At 37.6% G+C, this 26,411-nt stretch overlaps 1 protein-coding gene across 1 annotated transcript in view; it reads left to right on the forward strand.

The window, feature by feature from the left end:
• SCLT1 (sodium channel and clathrin linker 1) overlaps positions 1-26,411 on the forward strand; it is a 257,901-nt gene that overhangs the window by 55,095 nt on the left and 176,395 nt on the right. The window contains exon 6 of the mRNA XM_068989603.1: positions 16,826-16,964. Within this exon, the coding sequence (XP_068845704.1) occupies positions 16,826-16,964 (139 nt within the window). The remainder of the gene's footprint in view (positions 1-16,825; positions 16,965-26,411) is intronic.

The raw sequence follows: 26,411 nt of genomic DNA on the forward strand, positions 1-26,411 counted from the left end.
AAGGAGTAAGCATCTTTTAATTTCATGGCTGCAGTCACCATCTGCAGTGATTTTGGAGCCCAAAAAAATAAAGTCTGACACTGTTTCCCCATCTATTTCCCATGAAGTGATGGGACCGGATGCCATGATCTTCGTTTTCTGAATGTTGAGCTTTAAGCCAACTTTTTCACTCTCCTCTTTCACTTTCATCAAGAGGCTTTTTAGCTCCTCTTCACTTTCTGCCATAGGGGTGGTGTCATCTGCATATCTGAGATTATTGATATTTCTCCCGGCAATCTTGATTCCAGCTTGTGTTTCTTCCAGTCCAGCGTTTCTCGTGACGTACTCTGCATATAAATTAAATAAGCAGGGTGACAATATATAGCCTTGACATACACCTTTTCCTATTTGGAACCAGTCTGTTGTTCCATGTCCATTTCTAACTGTTGCTTCCTGACCTGCATACAGATTTCTCAAGAGGCAGGTTAGGTGGTCTGGTATTCCCATCTCTTTCAGAATTTTCCACAGTTTATTGTGATCCACACAGCCAAAGGCTTTGGCATAGTCAATAAAGCAGAAATAGATGTTTTTCTGGAACTCTCTTGCTTTTTCCATGATCCAGCAGATGTTGGCAATTTGATCTCTGGTTCCTCTGCCTTTTCTAAAACCAGCTTGAACATCAGGGAGTTCACGGTTCATGTATTGCTGAAGCCTAAAACTGGCAAATCAAGTTTCTACTAGAAGCTCTTTTGCTTATCAGTATTTCTTCTGCCTGAAATGTTCTTCTCCAGACCTACACAGGACTGTCTCCTTCTCTTCGATCAGGAAGGCATTCTTTGACCACGTTATCCAGTAGTACTCCTCCTCCCAACTTTCATTTTTCTGTTACCCAGTTTTACTTGTGATACCTATTGCTACCTGAAATTATTTATTTGCTTGTCATTTTTCTACTAAAATGTATCCTTCATGAGCAGTGGCCTTTGTCTATTCTGTTTACCATAGTATACCAAAGATTGAAAGTGCTTGATATGTATTAAATGTTCAAATCATATTTTGGGGTGGATGATTGCAAATATTAGGATCATAAGCACTACATATGGGAACACATTTGGCTCTTTTTTGCTTCAAGAAATAGAAACAGGTCATTCTAAGTGAGTGAGAATGCATGATAAGGAGGAACATGGAATACAACTAAAATTAGGAAACATTGGGACCATCTCTGAGGATATGCTTCTTTTATTAGTTGCCTTATACAGACTACATGGTCCCTTTCAGTAGTGGCACCCCTCTCATATAGCTGCTGCTCCTGCTTTTTTAACCAAAAAGCTGATTCTCTGTTCTTTAGTCAAATCCTGAAGGTTCCCATTCTTGGTACTTTGGTTGGTTTAAATAATGGTCAGTACTTCTATTTGTCAGAGCACTTGATGTCAGTCAGTCTATGATAAGGCTACCCTTGAGAAATATGCAAAACTTTAGTCTCATTATAAATGTCTCTATGTAAAGAATATCCTATGCTATTCCTCACATCATGGGCTGTTGTCAAGGATTACTTAAGTCTGAGCGCAGCAGACAATGTAACTATAACACATCCAGTTATAATTGTTGATTACATCACTGGTTGGAGAAGGCTTAAGTGAGAGGATGAAAATTGAGCAGATCCTTTAAGAATGAGCAGGAGTTCACCAAATGAAAATTTGTATGTTTATTAAAGTACAGATCATTTACAGTAGCCATATCCCAGCATATTTATATAGGGAATTATGCACAAGCCTGTAATAGTGGGCAGAGCCCGGATAGAATAAGACCTTGCATGCTCATTTCAGTTCAGTTCAGTCACTCAGTTGTGTCCGACTCTTTGCGACCCCAGGGACTGCAACACGCCAGGCCTCCCTGTCCATCACCAGCTCCTGGAGCCTGCTCAAACTCATGTCCATCAGGTCGATGATGCCATCCAACCATCTCATCTTCTGTCGTCCCCTTCTCCTCCTGCCTTCAGTATTTCTCAGGATCAGCATCTTTTCAAATGAGTCAGTTCTTCGCATCAGGTGGCCAAAGTATTAGAGTTTCAGCTTCAGGATCAGTCCTTGCAATGACTATTCAGGACTGATCTCCTGTAGGATTGACTGGTTGGATCTCCTTGCTGTCCAAGGGACTCTCAAGAGTCTTCTTCAATACCACAGTTCAAAAGCCTCAATACTTCAGCACTCAGCTTTCTTTATAGTCCAACTCTCACATCCAAACATGACTGCTGGAAAAACCATAGCTTTGACTACACAGACCTTTGTTGGCAAAGTAATGTCTCTGCTTTTTAATATGCTGTCTAGATTGCTCATAACTCTTCTTCCAGGGACCAAGTATCTTTTAATTTCATGGCTGTGGTCACCATTTGCAGTGATTTTGGAGCAAAATAAACAGTCTTTCTACTGTTTCCCCATCTATTTGCTATGAAGTGATGGAACCGGATGCCATGATCTTAGTTTTCTGAATGTTGAGTTTTAAGCCAAACTTTTAACTCTCCTCTTTCATGTTCATCAAGAGGATCTTTAATTCTTCTCTATGTTCTGCCATAAGGGTGGTGTCATCTGCATATCTGAGTTTATTGATATTTCTCCCAGCAATCTTGATTCCCGCTTGTGCTCCATGCAGCCTGGCATTTTGCATGATGTACTCTGCATATAAGTTAAATAAGCAGGATGACAATATACAACCTTGAGGTACTCCTTTCCCAGTTTGGGAACCAGTTTGTTGTTCGATGTCTGGTACTAACTGTTGCTTCTTGACTTGCATACCAATTTCTCAGGAGGCAGGTCAGGTGGTCAGGTATTCCCATCTCTTTTAGAATTTTCTACAGTTTGTTGTGATCCACACAGTCAAAGGCTTTGACATAGTCAATAAAGCAGACGTAGATTTTTTTTCTGTAACTCTTGCTATTTCGATGATCCAACAGGTCTTGGCAGTTTGATCTCTGGTTCCTCTGCCTTTTCTAAAACCAGCTTGAACATCTGGAAGTTCACGGTTCAGGTACTATCGAAGCCTGGCTTGGAGAATTTTGAGCATTACTTTGCTAGCTTGTGAGATGAGTGCGATTGTGCAGTGGTTTGAACATTCTTTGGCATTGCCTTTCTGTGGGATTGAAATGAAAATTGACTTTTTCCAGTCCTGTGGCCACTGCTGAATGTATGCCCAGTCAAGGAATTTAAACTTGTACTACAGATGGTGTAGGGAGCTCTTCAGGGATTTTAAACAGAGGAGAGTGTACTGTTGAAGGATTGTACTCAGTGGCACTTCAGAATTTGAAAATTCCAATTTTTTCTGGAAAGAATATATATGAGTCACTGTAGAAGCAGAACGGGAAGCAACAGTTGTAGTTATCAGGCAGTTCTGTATTAATCCCCAAAAGAAACACTGCCCCATGGTGGTGATGTCAGTACCTTCACCCAGGAAGCTTGGACTTAACGATGAATAAAGTCTGTAAGGTGAGGGGAGGCATGTAGAGGGGTTGTACAAGGCAGTTGTCTAGAATGTTTTGTGATTGTATTTGTCTTACTCTCTCTTCTCTCTTACAGAGTTCTAAAATTCACTAACACTATTCCCTGTTCCCTTCTCTATTTTAAGATCTACAAAATTGAGATGTAGCTGTAGGGAATAGCATATTAGATTAATAAGCAGCAATTTTTATTTTTAATATATTGTGTAAAAGAAATGGTGCATCTTACTATCAATGAAAAATTCAGTTCAAAAACAAACTGTTAGAATTGTTTGATTCATCTTTGTCCACTCAAAGATTTAGAAAGTTGTCTTGCCTATTTATAATTGGTTAAAATTTCAGAACTGCAATTTCTGACTGGGTAATTTTCCTAGTATTAGTACTTTAATCTGTCTGGAGCTCAGTTTCTTTTTTTTTTTTTAATTTGAAGTTTAGGTGATTTACAATGCTGTGCCAGTGTCTACTGTATAGCCAAATGACTCAGTTATAAACATATATACATTCTTTTTTTATATTCTTTTCCATTATGATTTATCACAGAATTTTGCAGCCAGTACCCTGTGCCATACATTGGGTTGTTTATTCATTCTAAATGTAGTAGTTTGCATCTACCAATCCCAAACTCCCAGGACATCCCGCCTTTCTCCCTCTTGGCACCCACAAGTCTGTTCTCTATTCCATAGATTAAGAAACTGAGTTTTACCTCGTATGTATTCCAGTTAGCATTCCATTGTGTATAGGTACCACATTTTCCTTATCCATTCATCTGTTGATGGACATTTAGGTTGTTTCCATGTTTTGGCTATTGTAAACAGTGCAGCTATGAACATAGAAGTGCATGTATCTTTTCGAGTTATAGTTTTGACCAGGCATATTGCCAGGAGTGGGATAAATAGATCATATGGTAATTCTGTTTGTAGTTTTCTGAAGAATCTTCATACTGTTTTCTGTAGTGGCTATATCAACTTGCCTTCCCACCAGCAACATACTAGGTAAAACTCAGTTTCTTAATCTGTGAAATGAGGGATTGGGACTGGATTTCACTTTTATTGTCTGTATATTTTTATGATTATACTACATGCTTTTAAAGTATCTTTTGAACTAATACTGCAAGTGGTAAGATAGAAAAATAATAAAAAACATAAATAACTTAAAAGGCATAGATACATAATAATTTAATGTAAAGTACCATATTATAGTCAGAAACACTGTTACTTTTTTAATTCAGTCATATGGTACCTAGCATAAAATATAGTACAAACCCTCTTTCCTTCTAGATCAATAGTCAGTCTGTAGATTGAAAGAGACAAAATGCGTACGACATGCATACTTTAAATTTTTTTACTTTGACTTAATATGAACGTGCACTTATTTAATTTTTTATATAATGCCTAAGCTGAGCACAGAAGAATTGATGCTTTTGAACTGTGGTGTTGGAGAAGACTCTTGAGAGTCCCTTGGACTGCAAGGAGATCCAACCAGTCCGTTCTAAAGGAGATCAGTACTGGGTGTTCATTGGAAGGACTGATGTTGAAGGTGAAACTCCAATACTTTGGCCACCTGATGCAAAGAGCTGACTCATTTGAAAAGACCCTGATGCTGGGAAAGATTGAGGGCAGGATGAGAAGGGGACGATGGAGGATGAGATGGTTGGATGGCATCACCGACACAATGGACATGGGTTTGGGTGGACTCCGGGAGTTGGTGATGGACAGGGAGGCCTGGCGTGCTGCGGTTCATGGGGTTGCAAAGAGTCGGACATGACTGAGCAACTGAACTGAAGATCTTTACTTTGAGTAAGACTACTAATTATAGTTCTTTGTTGTCTTTTACACATAAAGCATGGAGAATAATTTGTTCTTTATAGCTTCCAGTTTCAGTTTCTTTGAAGAAGAGTGAGAACTTAGAGATCCTTTTGATCTCCTTTTGATCCTCTCATTTCATAATTTCTCTGACTTCTTAGAATTATTTTACCTACGTCTAATTCAATAGCAGCTATTTAATAAATCATTTTTATTGAGCCTTTCATATTCAGCTTAGGTTTCATAGAAAAAAACCCAGCTCTTTTGTACTTTTGTTCATTTTGTGTCATATTTAATTACATTGTACAATTATAATAACAGTTTATGGCAGATATAGTAGATTGGCCTAACATCTGTTCCACCCTCCTTTATTATAGTATACCTTCTTATACTGCAGAGTCTGGAAAATCAAAATCTAGTTCAGAATGTGAATTGGGTTCTGCTAATGATAAGCACATGTAAATGACCTAAATCAGGAGATAAGTAGGAGGAAAGCATTCTCTGGGAATCTGTTTTTGTGGATGAGAATCTAACAAGTGTAGTGTGGCCCTAGTGCCAATAATTCTTGCAGCTGCTTCTGTCAAAGCTAAGTCAGGGTGTTCCTGTAGGCATTACCACTGGCAGTACTTCCTGATCCCAGGATCTCAGCTAAACTAAAGAGGTGTGTTCCTAGAATCAGCAGTCAGCATATCTGCTTCCTGATTGTCCAGCTTCCTAATCATGGTCTGTGTGGTCTCAGCAAAACAGTTCTGCAATATAAACCAATAAGATTGACTTTTTTTTTTTAAGCATTTGCACGAGAAAATAGAGATCAGCTAATTGATGGTGACTGCAGACAAAGCAACTATGCAGAGAAATGTGGTTCTACTTATTAATAACACCATTTATTTTCACAAACTTTTGTGTGATTTCCTGTCTCCTCTTACTTTGAAACCATCCACATGCCAGGAAACTTACTCCTTTTTCTTTTTTCTACCATTCTTACATTTTGACTTGGTTGTGTATTTGAATAAATGCACCTACGACCAGAACTCTCTTACTATCTTGTATATAATAGCTCTTCAAATGTTTTGCGTGTGTGTGCTCAGTTGTGTCCGACTCTTTGCAGTCCCCTGGACTCTAGCCCTCCACACTCTGTCCATGGGATTTTTCAGCAAGAATACTGGAGTGGGTTGACATTTCCTCCTTCAGGGATCTTCCCAACCCAGGGATTGAACTGCATCTCCTCATCTCCTGCTTTGGCATGCAGGTTCTTTGCCACTGATCCACTTGGGAAGCCCCCAGATGTTTGTTGAACCTACTTAAATTGTTGTTGCTGTTTAGCTGCTAAGTCGTGTCTGATTCTTTAGCAATGCCATGGACTGTAGCCTGCCACGCAACTCTGTGATAGTATTTTCCAGGCAAGAATACTGGAGTGGGTTGCCATTTCCTTCTCCAGGGAATCTTCCTGATCCAAGGATTGAACCCACTTCTCCTACTTTGCAGGCAGGTTCTTTACCACTGAGCCACCAAGGAAGCCCTTACTTAAATTATGAATATCTAATTTTCAAGATTCATTAACCATACATAAAAAGTAATGCTTTGAAAAAGATTCCTTAAAAATCTTTGCATTACTTAAATGACTTTATTTTTTCAACTATACTGCTAAGATCTTTGGAGAATTAGATAACATGTATTTACTTAGTATTTATAAATATTATATTACACTATATATTATTTCAAAGAAACAAGGGCAAAAATAAGAGAGATATAAAAGATACAAAGAGCAAAGAACAAGTTTGAGTATATATATACATTTTTTTTTTCTGCCTCTATTACTCATATATGAACCAACAGGAATATACTGTTGGTTTCAAGACCCATAAAACTTTTTAATAAACATGGACTGCAAACCCTGTCCATCATATAAATGCATACATACAAATTAAGCATAAATCACATCATAAATTAGAAATAATAGTATGTGGGTATAAAGAATTTCTCTTAACTACATTTTCAAGTAACTCCTGATATAAAGAGGGATTGAAAGTTAAAATTAAAAACTGCATAAAATCAACAGCATTATCAGACTAGTGAGATGCACCCAAACTAGTGCTCAGAACATTTTTAATTAATTGTAGACAAGTTAATTAGAGAGTTTTGTTTGCAGTAGTGGCATCAGACTCCTGAGAAAAACTGGAGAATCTGGACAAATACTAGAAGATCTTGAAAAAAATTTGACAATAATCAAATCTGTTTAAATGAATTGGCGTCACTGTAGAATTGTAGAGCAAAGACCTGGAAAAGAAAGAATGCAGGGACATGAACCTGATTTGGAGTTACTTTTTGCTGGATGTATCTCCCTGTGTTAGAAGAAGTGAGTAGAGGTTGAGAATTGAGCAGAGCTTGAAGCAAATTCATGGAGCAAGAGAAATAAAAAGTGAAATTCAGGGCCCATCAGACTTGAGGGTGGGTGGCTCAGGAACATCCAGGCTTTGAAGTTAAGGGTGAGTCCCTCAAAATAAACTACTCCCCAAAAGAACTGAAACATGACTCTGAATTATCTGAATCTTTGATGTTGGTACAGCATAATCAGGGATTGATAATATCCCTCTCCACCTGAAAAAAAAAGAAAAGGAAGTCTTTTAGAAAAAGATAACATCATTGCTAGGCCTCAAAGTATCTCTCTAATTTTTGGTGATATCTGGCTCGTATCTGGTATAAAAAGAGCTAGTAGCAGTAAGATTGAAGACAACATGGTTGAAAAAGTAATAAAAAACAGTATGCAATAGAAACAGACTCACAGGTTTGGTCTTTAACTATGAACTATGTTAAATGAGATAAGACACAGTTTTGAGAATTTCTATAAAGGAACTAAAAAAAACTCTTAAAGGACCAAATGGAGATTGTAGAACTAGAAAAAATGCAGTTAATCAAAATGAGACAAATGAGATATTACTGAAGAGTTAATGGAATGCAACCCAAGTCAGAAGGAAATATTCAGAATGAAAACAATATTCAGAAGAGAGAGAAGGGGATAGAAAATGCAAAACAAAAACTAAGAGACATATGGGATATAGTGAAAAGAACTAAAATTCATATAGCTTGAGTTCCAGAGAAAGCAGAGAGACATCAGTCCACAAATTAAAGACACCCCATGTGTCATGAGCAGGATAATACAAAAGTACTATACCTAGGTGCATTATTATGAAGTAATAGAAAACCAAAGATAAAAAATCAAGCAGGTAGAGATTATCTTCACAGTAGCAGCAATACCATATTAACTGACTTCTCAACAAAAAATACTGGAAAATAGGAGACAGTGGAATATTTAATTAATATATTTGTTTTAATTGCAGGCTAACTGCTTTACAATTTTGTGGTGGTTTCTGCCATACATTGACAGGAAGCAGCCATGAGTGCATATGTGTCCCACAGTCCTGAACCCCTCCTCCCACACCCTTCCCCAGTCCACCCCTCTGGGTTGTCCCAGAGCACCAGCTTTAGGTGCCCTGCTTCCTTCATCCAATTTGCACTGGTCATCTGCTTTACATATGGTAGTATACATGTTTCAATGCTATCCCGCCCTACCCTCACCTTCTCCCACAGAGTCCAAAAGTCTGTTCCTTACATCTGTGTCTCTTTTGCTGTCTTGCATATAGGATTAAATTCCATATATATGCATTAATATACTGTATTGGTGTTTCTCACTTACTTTACTCTGTATAATAGGCTCCAGTGTCATCCACCTCATTAGAACTGACTCAAATACATTCTTTTTTTATAGCTAAGTAATATTCCATTGTGTATATGTACTACAGCTTCCTTATCCATTTGTCTGCTGATGGACATCTAGGTTCCCCCCATGTCCTAGCTAGTAAACAGTGCTGCAGTGAACATTGGGGTACATGCATCTCTTTCAATTCTGGTTTCTTCAGTGTGTGCCCAGCAGTAGGATTGCTGGGGTCATATGGCAGTTCTGTTTCTAGTTTTTTAAGGAATCTCCACACTGTTCTCGATAGTGGCTATACTAGTTTGCATTCCCACCAACAGTGTAAGAGGGTTCCCTTTTCTCTACACCCTCTCCAGCATTTATTGTTTGTAGACTTTTGGATCGCAGCCATTCTGACCGGTGTGAGATGGTACCTCATTGTGGTCTTGATTTGCAATTCTCTGATAATGAGTGATGTTGAGCATCTTTTCATGTGTTTGTTAGCCATCTGTATGTCATCTCTGGAGAAATGTCTATTTAGTTCTTTGGCCCATTTTTGATTTGGTCATTTATTTTTCTGGTATTGAGCTGTATGAGCTGCTTGTATATTTTGGCAATTAATTCTTTGTCAGTTGCTTTGTTTGCTCTTATTTTCTCCCATTCTGAAGGCTGCCTTTTCATCTTGCTTATAGTTTCCTTTGGACTTCCCTGGTGGCTCAGACGGTAAAGCGTTTGTCTACAATGTAGGAGACCCAGGTTTGATCCCTGGGTTGGGAAGATCCCCTGGAGAAGGAAATGGCAATCCACTCCAGGACTGTTGCCTGGAAAATCCCATGGACAGAGGAGCCTGGTAGGCTACAGCCCATGGGGTCGCACTTTGTTGTGCAAAAGCTTTTAAGTTTAATTAGGTCTTAGATCCCATTTGTTTATTTTTATTTTTATTTTTATTTCCATTACTCTGGAAGGTGGCTTACAGACGATCTTGCTGCGGTTTATGTCAGAGTGTTCTGCCTATGTTTTCCTCTAAGAGTTTTATAGTTTCTGGTCTGACATTTAGATCTTTAATCCATTTTGAGTTTATCTTTGTATGGTGTTAGAAAGTATTCTAGTTTCATTCTTTTACAGGTGGTTGACCAGTTTTCCCAGCACCACTTGTTAAAGAGATTGACAGTGGAATATTTTTAAAGTACTGAAAGAAAAGCTGTTAATATACAGTTTTTTTACCCAGTGAACTATCCTTCAGAAGAAAGGTCAGATGAAAAGAAATTGAGAACACTATCTTCAGGAAAATTGAAGACAATTCTAAACAGATAATCTACCTGAAGAAAATTAATAATCCCAGATGAAAGCTTAGAATTACAGGAAAGGGTAACTGTGTGAAAAGCCCAATGACTATCAGCTATTCCAAAGTGATAATAATGTCTCTAAAATATCTATAGAGAATTAAATATTAGGTTGGTGCAAAAGTAATTGTGGTTTCAGACTGTGAATTTTGAATCATCATAACTAGGTTCAAACACATCTTTATTAATCAAAATAGGAATCATTACAATCAACACATTTTTGCTAATGAGAAGTAAGTTTGTTTATTCCTGTATCATAAAAATCCATGTCTCTGGATTCAACAAACTCTTCAAAAGCATTTTCTGCCTTGTGGAAGCACTTTCCCTGCAAAAAGTTGTCAAGATGCTTAAAGAAGTGATAGTCGGTTGGTGAGAGGTGAGGTGAAATATGGCAGATGAAGCAAAACTTTGTAACCCAGTTCGTTCAACTTCTGAAGCATTGGTTGTGCAGAAGAATTGGGCCTTTTCTGTTGATTAACACCAACTTCAGGCGTGGCTGTTCTCGTACATCTCATTGATTTTGCTGAGCATACTTCTTAGATGTGATGGTTTCACTGAGATTCAGAAAGCTGTAATGAATCAGATGGGCAGCAGACCACCAAAGAGTGGCCGTGACCCATTTTTTTTGATGCAAGTTTGACTTTGGAAAGTGCTATCTAGCTTCTTCTTGGTCCAGCCACTGAGCTGCACATGGCTGGTTGTCATATAAAATCCACTTTTGGACACATGTCACAATCTGATTGAGAAATGATTCATTGTTGTTTCATAGAGTAAGAGAAGACACTTCGAAATGGCAGCGTTTTGATTTTCTATCGGCTCATGAGGCACTCACTTACCAAGCCAAAACATGATAGCAATAAGATAAATTTAGGAAAAGGGTATTTGGAGTTAAAATATTCTCAGGTTCTAGCATTGCCCAAAAGAGATATAATGCTAATTTATTTTAGAGTTTTATTATTCAGTGATGCATGTTATAATCTTCAAAAGTAAAGCAAAAGATCATGTAACTGCCAACCCAGATAATAGAGTAGAAAAACAGAGTAATAAAAAAAATAATCTAAAAGCATGAAAGAAGAGAACAATCAATAACGGACAGGGCAAATAGAAAGCAAATACTGAAATAGATGTAAGCTCAGATACATTACTAATTACATAAGATTTCAGTGTACTACATGCTACAGTTAAAAGACAGTGATTTATGAGAGGAATTAAAAAGGACACTTACATACTTCTTATCAGACAGATTTCTAAAATACAAGAATATTGAATGGTTGCAAATAAGAGAATGGAGAATAAATAAACCATGCAAGTGTAAACTGAAAGAAAACAGGTAAAATCAGGCATATTAATAGTAGACCTTAATGTAAGAGAACATTATAAATAGCGATATTTCATAATGTTAAAAGATATGACAGTTTAAAATTTGCAAGAACCCAATAACAAAGCCTCAGGATAGAAAATTTCCAATTTTCTGTTTTTTTTTTTTTTTTTTTAAGTTTAGAAAAATTCAGTGATAGCATTGAATGGCAAAACAGACAACTCCACCAGCTGGAAGGAAATATAAACAGATTGTTCCTCAGTAATTGAAAGAAAAACTCAAAAAAGAGTATTTGAACCATGCAGTTGACATGGGTCATGGTGGAGAGGTCTGACAGAATGTGGTCTTCTGGAGAAGGAAATGGCAAACCTCTTCAGTACTCTTGGCCTTGAGAACTCACGAGCTGTATGAAAAGGCAAAAAGATATTACATGAAAGATGAACTCCCCAGATCGGTAGGTGCCCAGTATGCTACTGGAGAAGAGTGGAGAAATAACTCCAGAAAGAAGGAAGAGACAGAGCCAAAGCGAAAACAGCACCCAGTTGTGGGTATGAGTGGTGATGGAAGTAGAGTCTGATGCTGTAGGGAACAATACTGCATAGGAACCTGGAATGTTAGGTTCGTGAATCAAGGCAAATTGGAAGTGGTCAAACAGGAGATGGCAAGAGTGAACATCCACATTTAGGAATCGGTAAACTGAAATGGACTGGAATGGCAAATTTAATTCTGATGACCACCATATCTACTACTGAAGGCAAGAGTCCCTTAGAAGAAATGGAGTAGCCCTCACAGTCAACAAGAGTCCAGCATGGAGTGCTTGGGTGCAAGTACTGAAACCCCAAATTGTAAGACATTTGGAGAATTAGGGCATTTGGGCAAGAGACAGCAGGATTGCATACTGTGAGATTAAAACCCTTTCTCCAAATACTTCAGATACTAAAACAAAATTAAAAAAATAAAACTACATATCGGTAGTCCTTGCTTTCCATATCAGTGCAGAACTCTGAAAATGTCCTTGCAAGGACAAGGTGTGTCCAAGTTGACAGAATAGGAAAACCCTGAACTCAGCTTCTCTAACCACAGCAAAATTACAACTGTTTGAAGAGCAGCTGTCAATGAGAATCACTTGAATTCAGCAGAAAATATTTTTACAACTAAAGATACAAGGAAGAAACCAAAACAAGATGGGTAGAACTTCCCTGGCAATCCAGTGGTTAAGATGGCAGGCTTCCGCTGCAAGGGGCGTGTATTCCATCTCTGGTCAGGGAACTAAGATCCCGCATGCTGCACAGAGTGGCCGAAAGATTAAGGGAAAAAAAGGGTAGGAGAGGGCAGAGACATAGTGTAGGCACAGCCTCAGGTAGGTGATCCACAAACTGGAGGATAATCACAGTCACAGAAGTTCTCCCTAAAGAGCAAAGGGTCCAAGCCACACATTAGACTCCTGAGCTCAGGGTCCTGCACCAGGAAGCTAAGCCCTCAAAACTTGTGGCTTTGAAAGCCAGTGGGATCTGAATATTGGAGAGCCAGAGGAAACAGAAACTCCGCTCCTAAAGAGCACACACAGAATCTCACTTGCTCTGAGTCCCAGAACAGAAGCAGTAACTGGAAAGGAACCTGTTAGGACCCACTTGCTGATCTTGTAGTCTCCCAGACAGGGAGGGGGCAACTAGGATAAAGAAACTGAGACCAAAAGAGGTTAAGTAACATGTTCAAGGTCACATAGCAAACAAAGTGACAGATCCTGGCTTCTGATTCAGGAAGTTTGGATATACTGCAAGGAAATCAAACCAGTCAGTCCAAAGGAAATCAACTCTAAACCTAAATGTTCATTGGAAGGACTGATGCTGAAGCTCCAATACTTTTGCCACTTTATGTGAAGAGCCAACTCATTGGAAAAGATCCTTATCCTGGGAAAGATTGAAGGTAAAAGGAGAAGCGGATGTCACAGGATGAGATGGTTAGATAGTATCCCCAACTCAATGGGCATGAATTTGAGCAAACTGGGAGATAGTGAAGAATGGAAAGCCTGGCTTGCTGCAGTCCATGCAGTCACAAAGAATCAGATACAACGTAGCAACTGAACAACAACAGATTTGCTCTTAACCAATAAAGGTTTTGATTTTTAATATTGAATTATAGTTGCTGTACAATATTATGTGTTACAGATGAACAATATGATGATTCTCAATGTTTATACTTCATTTATTGTCTAGTCACTAAGTTGTAACCGACTGTTTTGTGAACCCATGGACTTTAGCCCACCAGGCTCCTCTGTCCATAGGATTTTCCAGGCAAGAATACTGGAGTGGGTTGCCATTTCCTTCTCCAGGGGCTCTTCCTGAACCAGGGGTTGAACCCATGTCTCCTGCCTGGCAGGTGTATTCTTTACTGCTGAACCACCTATACTTCATTTATTTGTTGTTCAGTTGCTAAATCATGTCTGATTCTTGTGTAACCCCATGGACTGTAAGCCTGCTAGGATCCTCTGTCCATGAGATTTCTAGACAAAAAATATTGGAGTAGGTTGCCATTTCCTTCTCCAGGGGATCTTCCTGACCCAGGCATTGAACCTACATCTCCTTCACTGCAGGTGGCTTCTTTACTGTTGAGCCACCAGGGAAGCCCCATATGTCCTTTATAGTTAATATAAAATATGGGCTATATTCCCTGTGTTGTACAAGATGTTTTCTTAGCTTATTTTGTATCTAATAAATTGTACCTCTTAATCCACTACCCCTATACTGCATCTCCCCCCTGCCTTCACCCTACTGGTAACAGATTATTGCCTTGTGAGTTTTATTGTATCTGATGAACTTTGTTTTCAATAAACATGTTTTTAAATTTCAGATTGTATTTTTCTAGTTTCAGTGGAGATTGTAGTATTAGTAGGTAATTCTGTTTAGATTATTCTATAGTGAAAGTGAAGTCGCTCAGTCATGCCCGACTCTTTGTGACCCCATGGACAGGAGCCGGCACCAAGCTCCTCTGTCCATGGGATTTTCCAGGTAAGAGTACTGGAGTGGGTTGCCATTTCCTTCTCCAGGGAATCTTCCTGACCCAGGGATCGAACTCAGGTCTCCCGCATTGTAGACAGACACTTTACCGTCTGAGCCACTGCTTATTCCCAGATTATTCCATAGAGATGGATGCAATTCCCTTGAGAAATTTTTACCTTGAGATATGTTTAATATAAATGATGTTTTCTGGTTATAAATATACAAATTCAAAATTTTCAAGTTTTTCTGATGTTAAAAACCATTTTCCCTTCTGTGTCTATACTATACACCTAATTTTTTGATAATTTTAAATTACCAAAATATTTGAATTTAGACATTTCTCCAAAGAAGACATACAGATGGCTAACAAACACATGAAAAGATACTCAACATCACTCATTATCAGAGAAATGCAAATCAAGACCACACTGAGGTACCATTTCACGCCAGTCAGAATGGCTGCAATCCAAAAGTCTACAAGCAATAAATGCTGGAGAGGGTGTGGAGAAAAGGGAACCCTCTTAACACTGTTGGTGGGAATGCAGACTAGTACAGCCTCTAGTCTTGATTTCATAACCATCAAGAATTTTATTCTGTATAAACTAGAACTAGTCAGAAATCAAATGAGTTTTGTGAAACACAGTGAAGAAATTAACACATAATTCTATAATCCCCTTTCCATTTCATTAACTAGTGAAATTATTATTTTTAATTTTTTTCTGAATGACTTGTTTATCAATGAATAAGGTATAATGTAAGAATTTTATCTGTTTGAAAAATTAAAATTTTCCTAGGACAAACTGAATTGTGTATCTTTGAATTGATCAATTTAAATAATTCAAAATTTTGATGTATTTTTTTAAATTTTATTTTATTATTATTATTTTTATTTATTTATTTATTTTTACTTTACAATACTGTATTGGTTTTGCCATACATCAACATGAATCCGCCATGGGTGTACATAAGTTCCCACGCCTGAACCGTCCTCCCACATCCCTCCCCATACCATCCCTCTGGGTTATCCCAGTGCACCAGCCACAAGCATCCTGAATCCTGCATCAAACATAGACTGTTGATTCGTTTCTTACATGATATTATACATGTTTTAGTGTCATTCTCCCAAGTCATCCCGCCCTCTCCCTCTCCCACAGAGTCTAAAAGTCTGTTCTGTACATCTGCATCTCTTTTGCTGTCTCACATACAGGGTTATCGTTACCATCTTTCTAAATTCCATATATATGTGTTAGTATACTGTATTGGTGTTTTTCTTTCTGGCTTCATTCTGTATAATCGGCTCCAGTTTCATCCACCTCATTAGAACTGATTCAAATGTATTCTTTTTAATGGCTGAGTAATACTCCTTTGTGTATATGTACCACAGCTTTCTTATCCATTCGTCTGCTGATGGACATCTAGGTTGCTTCCATGTCCTGGCTATTATAAACCGTGCTGCGATGAACATTGAGGTACTCGTGTCTCTTTCAATTCTGGTTTCCTCAGTGTGTATGCCCAGCAGTGGGATTGCTGGGTCATAAGGCAGTTCTATTTCCAGTTTTTTAAGGAATCTCCACACTGTGCTCCATAGTGGCTGAACTGGTTTGCATTCCCACCAACGGTGTGATAGGGTTCCCTTTTCTCCACACCCTCTCCAGCATTTATTGTGTGTAGACTTTTGGATCGCAGCCATTCTGACTGGCGTGAAATGGTACCTCATTGTGGTTTTGATTTGCATTTCTCTGATAATGAGTGATGTTGAGCATCTTTTCATGTGTTTGTTAGCCATCTGTATGAGCATCTTTTCATGTGTTTGTTAGCCATCTGTATGTCTTTTTTGGAGAAATGTCTATTTAGTTCTTTGGCCCATTTTTTGGTTGGGTCATTTATTTTTCTGGAATTGAGCTGCATGCATTGCTTGTGTATTTTTGAGATTAGTTGTTTGTCAGTTGCTTCATTTGCTATTATTTTCTCCCATTCTGAAGGCTGTCTTTTCACCTTGCTTACATTTTCCTTTGTTGTGCAGAAGCTTTTTTCTTGTGACTCATTATTTAATGATTTTTAAATACTTCTACATTTAGAGGATGAGTTAGAAATGATTTTTGTGTAAATAGTGATTTTTGACCCAAATGTTGATTTAGTTGACCCTGAAACAATAACTACTGTTACTAAAATTATATTATTGTTGTGTTCACTGTTTTTTCCAAAGGTTGCACAATGAATTAAAAGATGCTGTTGTTGCAAAGCAATTGGAGGCCCTTCCCTTTGGCACAGAGATAGGAAATGAGATATATACAGATGACGAAACAGTCAGGAATCTTCAAGAACAGCTAAAACTGGCCAGTCAGGTGAGTGATATATTTATTATCCTGAATAAACAGAGAATTTCTAAAAATCTGTGATCAGTCATTATTTATGAATGATAATAGAATATCAAAATCGTTAGCATGATGATTTCCTACAGTTTGCAAAATAGTTAACAGGTAACAAAACTTGTAATATGTACTCTTGCTGTATGTTACAGTTGCCATGTACATATTTTAATTGAATCCTAATTCTTTTGGCATGATTTTTTGTGTTGTGAAATATTTTAATGCAAAAGAAAATTTTTGAAGAAAAGAATCAATTATCCACTTGCCTAAACTTACATTTTTGCCCGTGTTTTCTTCTGATAACCATTTTCTTCAGTTTTCAAAGTTTATGGAATTATATTTTTCTAAATTTACACTTCTTTTAGAATTATGCTTTTCCTCCTTTTTTCTTCCTGTATGGTTATCGAAATATTTGGGAAGCTATATTATTTATATCCTGTTTTTAGCATTGTAATTTTTTTGGTTATATGTAAGAGAATGTTATTTTAATTTACAATTTTGTATGCCAGGTATCTCCTATCTTCTATGGATTTGAATCCCATTTTTATACCTTCCTGTGTTCCTCAGTTTCTTCATTTTATAAGTGGGGATTAGAAATTCATTATTAAAATTTTGATTTTATAGTTATCTGTAAAAAGTTGAATTGTCTTTTATTCCTTGGAAATTTGGTTTTGGAATTCTTGGCTTTCAAAAGTGATATCATTTATTAGTTAGATAGGCTATATATACCTTTTTAAGGAGCATTATGTAGCACTGAATTCTTTTTAACATATAAAGGGAAGGGATTTGAAAAGTAATAGAGGGGAAAAAATAATAAGGAAAGCATATTCTTTGCTCTGTTTTAGCCTAGTATTTCAGGAAGAATTTATTAATGTGCATGCATGCATGCATGCTAAATCACTTCAGTCCTTTCTGTCTCTTGCAAGCCTACAGACTGTAGTCCACCAGGCTCCCCTGTCCATGGGACTCTCCAAGCAAGAATACTAGACTGAGTTGCCATGCCCTCCTTCAGGGAATCTTCCCCACCCAGGGATTGAACTCATGTCTCTTATGTCTCCTGCAATGGCAACGTTACCACTACTGCCACCTGGGAAGCCCATTAATGTTCACATATAAATAAATAAATGAAAATTAATTTAGACTTTAAAATGCTTTCTAACCAGACATTAAATACCTTTTGAAAGCTGTAGCAGAATATGCATTTCTTACTACTCTTAAAAAATGCTGTGACAGACATATGTAAAAGAACTCTCATTTGTACACCTTAAATATAGGCAGTGATTGTCAGCCACACCTCAATAAATACTTAAAAATTTAATTTATTAAAAAAAAAGCAGACTGCAGAACTAGATAAGATTTGTAGTTTCAAAAAACAAAACAATAAAAAAAGAGAATTCTACTTCTAAAAAGCATCTCTCTGTGGTACTTTTGTTGCTATAATTTCTAACACTCAATTTTTTTTTTTTTTCAGTCACATTTGTTCTCATTCCTCACCCCTTTTCCCTCCTATCTTCCCATCTTTGCCTTTCTCCATCTACACCTTGCTTGGTCCCATATTATTTCTCTGAAGATGGTCCTTCCTTTTTGCTACATTTTGGGTTATTATTTCATAGTAAGTTTGGTGAGGTCCAGGATTGAGCAGTCAAAGTTGAAAAAGTTTGTGAAAGAAAATTTTGCCGCAATATCTGCAATGTACTTTGTATATAAATGTGAAATTTTAACTGAGTGACAGTTCAAGCAGTTTTATAAAATGTTAATGAATCCATAAAATAATAATGTTAAATGTTAATTCTGCTTATTATTTATACATTCATGTTTATGTATATTACTAAGTTCTATGTGCAGTTGTTTTGGTATGCATCACTAGATTGAAAGACCTTTGTGTCATGCATGAAGACTAGGTGAATCCAAACTGAATAAATTGAAAACTAAATACAATGAAATTTATAGTAGAAAATTGAGAGAGAATTCTTTATTATATTATGCTTTATTAAAGCACTAAGTCTAAATAATAAGATTCAAATATCTTGATTTCACAAATATTTATTAGGTGTCTACTATATATGAGACACTGTAATTAGCATTGATCATGCAGTGGAGAATATTGGCATCTCCTTTTGTGAAACACACGAGCTTTTGAAGAAAAATCTGGTCAAACTTCTTGAGTTTGGTCCCATTCTACTTTCTCACTCTGTGATCTTAGGAAATCTTTTTGTGCTTCACCTTCTTCATTTATAAACAGAGATTATAGTAATTCTCCTTTTCTGGAGTTCTTAATATAATTAGTTTTAAATTCTCATAAAGCACATAGTGGAATGCCTAGCACATGTGTGAAAAAAGTTACCTATTATTTTAATCATCTTTATTATTATTATTGCTAAGAAGCAAGATGAAGAATTAAAATTAGATATAAAAAATTGTGTGTATCTCAAGTATAATTGTTTTGGGAGCCAGTAACACCGGTACAATATCAAGTTCAGTTCAGTCGCTTAGTCGTGTCTGACTCTTTGCAACCCCATGAACCACAGCACACCAGGCCTCCCTGTCCATCACCAACACCCAGAGTCCACCCAAACCCATGTCCATCGAGTCGGTGATGCCATCCAACCATCTCATCCACTGTCATCCCCTTCTCCTATCCTCAGTCTTTCCCAGCATCAAGGTCTTTTTAAATGAGTCAGCTCTTCACATCAGGTGTCCAAAGTATTGGAGTTTCACCTTCAACATCAGTCATTCCAATGAATACCCAGGACTGATCTTTAGGATGGACTGGTTGGATATCCTTGCAGTAGAAGGGACTCGCAAGAGTCTTCAGCACCACAGTTCAAAAGCATCAATTCTTCAGCACTCAGCTTTCTTTATAGTCCAGCTCTCACATCCATACATGACCACTGGAAAAACCATAGCCTTGACTAGATGGACCTTTGTTGGCAAAGTAATGTCTCTGCTTTTTAGCATGCTGTCTAGGTTGGTCATAACTTTCCTTCCAAGGAGTAAGCATCTTTTAATTTCCTGGCTGCAATCACCATCTGCAGTGATTTTGGAGCCCCCAAAAATAAAGTCAGCCACTGTTTCCACTGTTGCCCCATCTATCTGCCATGAAGTGATGGGACCAGATGCCATGATCTTAGTTTTCTGGATGTTGAGCTTTAAGCCAACTTTTTTACTCTGCTCTTTCACTTTTATCAAGAGGCTCTTTAGTTCTTCACTTTGTGTCATAAGGGTGGTGTCATCTGCATATCTGAGGTTATTGATATTTCTCCCGGGAATCTTGATTCCAGCTTGTACTTCCTCCAGCCCACCGTTTCTCATGATGTACTCTGCATATAAGTTAAATAAGCAGGGTGACAATATACAGCCTTGACGTATATTGGAACCAGTCTGTTGTTCCATGTCCAGTTCTAACTGTTGCTTCCTGACCTGCATACAGGTTTCTCAAGAAGCAGATCAGGTGGTCTGATATTCCCATCTCTTTCAGAATTTTCCACAGTTTATTGTGATCCACACAGGCTTTGGCATAGTCAATAAAGCAGGAATAGATGTTTTTCCAGAACTCTCTTGCTTTTTCGATGATCCAGCGGATGTTGGCGATTTGATCTCTGGTTCCTCTGCCTTTTCTAAAACCAGGTTGAACATCTGGAAGTTCACGGTTCACGTATTGCTGAAGCCTGGCTTGGAGAATTTTGAGCGTTACTTTACTAGCGTGTGAGATGAGTGCAGTTGTGCAGTAGTTTGAGCATTCTTTGGCATTGCCTTTCTTTGGGATTGCAATGAAAACTGACCTTTTCCAGTCCTGTGGCCACTGCTGAGTTTTCTAAATTTGCTGGCATATTGAGTGCAACACTTTCACAGCATCATCTTTCAGGATTTGAAATAGCTCAACTGAATTCCATCATCTCCATCCATAGATTTGTTCGTAGTGATGCTTCCTAAGGCCCACTTGACTTCACATTCCAGGATATCTGGCTGTAGGTGAGTGATCACACCATCATGATTATCTGGGTTGTGAAGATCTTTTTTGTACAGTTCTTCTGTGTTTTCTTGCCACTTCTTAATATCTTCTGCTTCTGTTAGGTCGCTACCATTTCTGTCCTTTATTACAATATCAAGTCCCTAACTAAATATTTTTAGTTTGAAATATTTTGTTTTCTCATAATAGTGTGATTTATAAAAATCTTTCTGGAGGGCAGCTTGGCAGTAAACGCCTAGAAATGCTTATATCCTTTGACCAATTAATTTGATGGTGACATTACATAGATTTTAGGAACCTGTCCTAAGAAATTGTTATACATAAAAATATATGAATAAATATATTCATTGTAGTAATGTTTTGCTTGTGAAAAATTGGAAATATTTTTTTAATCTAAAATATGGAATCATTTCAGTTGTGTTTCTTTTTGCCAAATTATTGGTTATATATTAGTACAGTGGTTCTCAAATTTTAGTGTTTTTTATAATCACCTGGGGGCTTATTAAAATAAAGATTGTTATCCTCTTCCCCAAGTTTCTGATTCAAGAAGTCTAGGATATGAGTCAGTAACTTATGTTTCTTACAGGTTCTAAGGTATCCCTGCTAGTCCTTTCAGAACCACTGGTCTAGGAGAATCTGGGCTTTCTACCTAGTATTCCAGATGATTTTTACCATCAGACACATTTGAAAAAATGCAGTTTTGAGATATGAGGCATTTTTATGACTATTCCATTGAAAATAAAACTGTCTTAAAAAAATAAAATGAATTTAGAAGGTCATTCCGCCAGGAATTAGAAATCCAGCCTGAATTCTGGCTCCATATTCTACTTTTGTCTACAGATTTTAAACTAATAAAAGGTTTTAGAAGTCAGGATAATGGTTAATTTTGGAGGATTGTAGTATCAAGAAGAAAGGGGCAACTGGCTTAAAGGTACTGGTAATAACATTCTCTGTCTTGAACTGGTTGCTGGTCACATGAGTGCACTCACTGTACAAATTTATGATTTGTGTATCTCTGAATGTTTATTATGTCTCAGAAAGTTTCTTTAGACCTTATAAATGTATTATTTATTTGAAATGTATACTCATTATGTTCCAAAAATGCATATCTTTTCACTACACCATCTTACCTACCAATTAAAACTGAGAGAGGAATAGCTCTGACCTGGAATTTAAAAGCTTAGGCTTTAGAGACAAAGAGATGAAGATTTCTTCTTGATTCTGTCAGCAGCTTGCTGAGTGACTCCAGGCAAATGGCCTGAACCTTAGTTTCCACTTCTCTAAAAAGAGAATAATGCTTTTTATATGATGGCTTAGTTTCTCAACCTTCTTGGTTTAAGAACCCCTCTTCAGTATACTTGAAAACCATTCAGGACTCCGAAAAGCATTTTGTGTGTGTATGTGGGATATTTATCATATTACTAACTAAAACTAAGACATTTTTGTTTTATTTTTTTAAATTTGTTAATTTTATTTCTTTATTTGGCTGTGTTCCATCTTTGTTGCTGAGTGGGCTTTTTCTCTAGTTGGGGTAAGCAGGGGCTACTCCCTAGTTATAGGCTTCTCAGTGTGGTGGTTTTTTTGTTGTAGAGCAGGGACTCTAGGGCATGAGGGCTTCAATAGTTGCATCACACAGGCTCAATATTTGCGGCTCCCAGGCTCTAGATCATAGGCTCAATAGTTGTGGAGCATGGGCTTACTTGCTCCTTAGGATGTGGGATCTTCACAGACGAGGGATCAAACCTGTGTCTCCTGCATTGCCAAGCAGATTCTTTATCCCTGGGCCACCAGAGAAGACCCTAAAATTTATTCTTTTTTTTTTTTCTTTTTAATATATTTTTTTATTGAAGGATAATTGCTTTACAGAATTTTGTTGTTTTCTGTCAACCCACACAATGAATCAGTCATAGGTATACATACATCCCCTCCCTTTTGAACCTCTCCCATCTCCCTCCCCACCCCACCTGTCTAGGTTGATACAGAGCCCCGTTTGAGTCTCCTTAGCCATACAACAAATTCCCATTGGCTATCTATTTTACATATGGTAAATACAAATTTCCACTTTACTCTTTCCATACATCTCCCCCTCTCCTCCCCTCTCCCCATGTCCATAAATCTATTCTTTATGTCTGTTTCTCCATTGCTGCCCTGTAAATAAATTCTTCAGTACCATTTTTCTACATTCTATATATGTACATTAGAATATGATATTTATCTTTCTCCTTCTGACTCACTTCACTCTGTATAATAGGTTCTAGGTTCATCCACCTCATGAGAACTGACTCAAATGTGTTCCTTTATATGGCTGAGTAATATTCCATTGTGTATATGTACCAAAACTTCTTTATCAATTCATCTGTCAATGGACATCTAGGTTGCTTCCATGTTCTAGCTGTTGTAAATAGTGCTGCAGTGTACAATGGGATACATGTGTCTTTTTCAATTTTGTTTTCCTCAGGGTATAATATGCCTAGGAGTGGGATTCCTGAGTCATATGGTGGTTTTATTCCTAATTTTTTAAGGAATCTCCATACTGTCTTCTCGGAGAAGGCAATGGCAACCCACTCTAGTAACTCTAGCCTGGAAAATCCCATGGACGGAGGAGCCTGGTAGGCTGCAGTCCATGTGGTCACTAGGAGTCAGACATGACTGGGCAACTTCACTTTCACTTTTCACTTTCATGCATTGGAGAAGGAAATGGCAACCCACTCCAGTGTTCTTGCCTGGAGAATCCCAGGGACAGGGGAGCCTGGTCGGCTGCCGTCTTATGGGGTTGCACAGAGTTGAACACGACTGAAGTGACTTAGCAGCAGCAGCAGCATACTGTCTTCTGTAGTGGCTGTATCAATTTACATTCCCACCAACAGCACAAGAGCGTCCCCTTTTCTCCATACCCTCTCCAGATTTCTTGTTTGTAGACTTTTTCATGATGGCCATTCTGACCAGTGTGAGGTGATAGCTCATTGTGGTTTTGATTTGCTTTTCTCTAATAATGAGCGATTTTGAGCATCTTTTCATGTGTTTATTAGCCATCTGTATGTCTTCTCTGGAGAAATGTCTGTTTAGGTCTTTTTTCCACTTTTTGACTGGGTTGTTTGCCTTTCTGGTATTGAGTTGTATGAGCTGCTTGTGTATTTTGGAAATTAATCCTTTGTCAGTTGTTTCACTTGCTGCTATTTTCTCCCATTATGAGGGCTGTCTTTTCACCTTGCTTATAGATTCCTTTGCTCTGCAAAAGCTTTTAAGTTTAATCAGGTCCCACTTGTTTACTTTTGTTTTTATTTCCATTACTCTATGAGGTGAGTCATAGAGAATCTTGCTTTGATTTATGTCATCAAGTGCTCTGCCTATGTTTTCCTCTAAGAGTTTTATAGTTTCTGGTCTCACATTTAGGTCTTTAATCCATTTTGAGTTTATCTTTGTGTATGGTGTTAGGAAGTGTTCTAATTTCATTCTATTACATGTAGCTGTCCACTTTTCACAGCACCATTTATTAAAGAGCCTGTCCTTGCCCCATTGTGTATTCTTGCCTCTTTTGTCAAAAACAAGGTACCCATAGGTGTGTGGCTTTATCTCTAGGTTCTCTATCTTGTTCCATTGGTCTGTATTTCTGTTTTTGTGCCAGTACCATAGTGTCTTGATGACTGTAGTTTTGTACTATAATCTGAAGTCAGGAAGGATGATTTCTCCAGCTCCATTCTTCTTTCACAAGACTTCTTTGGCTTTTTGGGGTCTTTTGTGTTCTATATGAATTGTGATATTTTTTCTTCTAATTCTGTGAAAAATGCCATTGCTAATTTGCTAGGGATTGCACTGAATCTGTAGATTGCGTTAGGTAGTATAGTCATTTTCACAATTTTGATTCTTCTACCCAGGAACATGGATTATCTCTCCATTTCTTTATGTTGTCTTTGCTTTCTTTCATTACTGTCTTATAATTTTCTTTTTTTTTTCTTTTTTTGTTGTTTTTTTTAAATATAAATTTATTTATTTTAATTGGAGGTTAATTACTTTACAGTATTGTATTGGTTTTGCCATACATCAACATGAATCCGCCACAGGTATACATGTGTTCCCCATCCTGAACCCCCCTCCCACCTCCCTCCCCATACCATCCCTCTGGGTCATCCCAGTGCACCAGCCACAAGCATCCAGTATCATGCATCAAACCTGGACTGGCGGTTTGTTTCATATATGGTATTATACATGTTTCAATGCCATTGTCCCAAATCATCCCACCCTCTCCCTCTCCCACAGAGTCAAAAAGACTGTTCTATACATCTGTGTCTCCCTTGCTGTCTCGCATACAGGGTTATCGTTACCATCTTTCTAAATTCCATATATATGTGTTAGTATACTGTATTGGTGTTTTTCTTTCTGGCTTACTTCATTCTGTATAATCGGCTCTGGTTTCATCCACCTCATTAGAACTGATTCAAATGGATTCTTTTTAACGGCTGAGTAATACTCCATTATGTATATGTACCACAGCTTTCTTATCCATTCATCTGCTGATGGACATCTAGGTTGCTTCCATGTCCTGGCTATTATAAACAGTGCTGCAGTGAACATTGGGGTCCACGTGTTTCTTTCAATTCTGATTTCCTCGGTGTATATGCCCAGCAGTAGGATTGCTGGGTCATAAGGCAGTTCTATTTCCAGTTTTTTAAGGAATCTCCACACAGTTCTCCATAGTGGCTGAACTGGTTTGCATTCCCACCAACAGTGTAAGAGGGTTCCCTTTTCTCCACACCCTCTCCAGCATTTATTGCTTGTAGACTTTTGGATCGCAGCCATTCTGACTGGCGTGAAATGGTACCTCATTGTGGTTTTGATTTGCATTTCTCTGATAATGAGTGATGTTGAGCATCTTTTCATGTGTTTGTTAGCCATCTGTATGTCTTTTTTGGAGAAATGTCTATTTAGTTCTTTGGCCCATTTTTTGGTTGGGTCATTTATTTTTCCGGAATTGAGCTGCATGAGTTGCTTGTATATTTTTGAGATTGTTTGTCAGTTGCTTCATTTGCTGTTATTTTCTCTCATTCTGAAGGCTGTCTTTTCACCTTGCTTATAGTTTCCTTTGTTGTGCACAAGCTTTTGATTTTAATTAGGTCTCATTTGTTTATTTTTGCTTTTATTTCCAATATTCTCGGAGGTGGGTCATAGAGGATCCTGCTGTGATTTATGTCGAAAAGTGTTTTGCCTATGTTCTCCTCTAGGAATTTTATAGTTTCTGGTCTTACATTTAGATCTTTAATCCATTTTGAGTTTATTTTTGTGTATGGTGTTAGAAAGTGTTCTAGTTTCATTCTCTTACAAGTGGTTGACCAGTTTTCCCAGCACCACTTGTTAAAGAGATTGTCTTTTCTCCACTGTATATTCTTGCCTCCTTTGTCAAAGATAAGGTATCCACAGGTGTGTGGATTTATCTCTGGGCTTTCTGTTTTGTTCCA

The sequence above is a fragment of the Capricornis sumatraensis genome, chromosome 17, assembly GCF_032405125.1.
Source record: "Capricornis sumatraensis isolate serow.1 chromosome 17, serow.2, whole genome shotgun sequence".
Classification (NCBI taxonomy): domain Eukaryota; kingdom Metazoa; phylum Chordata; class Mammalia; order Artiodactyla; family Bovidae; genus Capricornis; species Capricornis sumatraensis.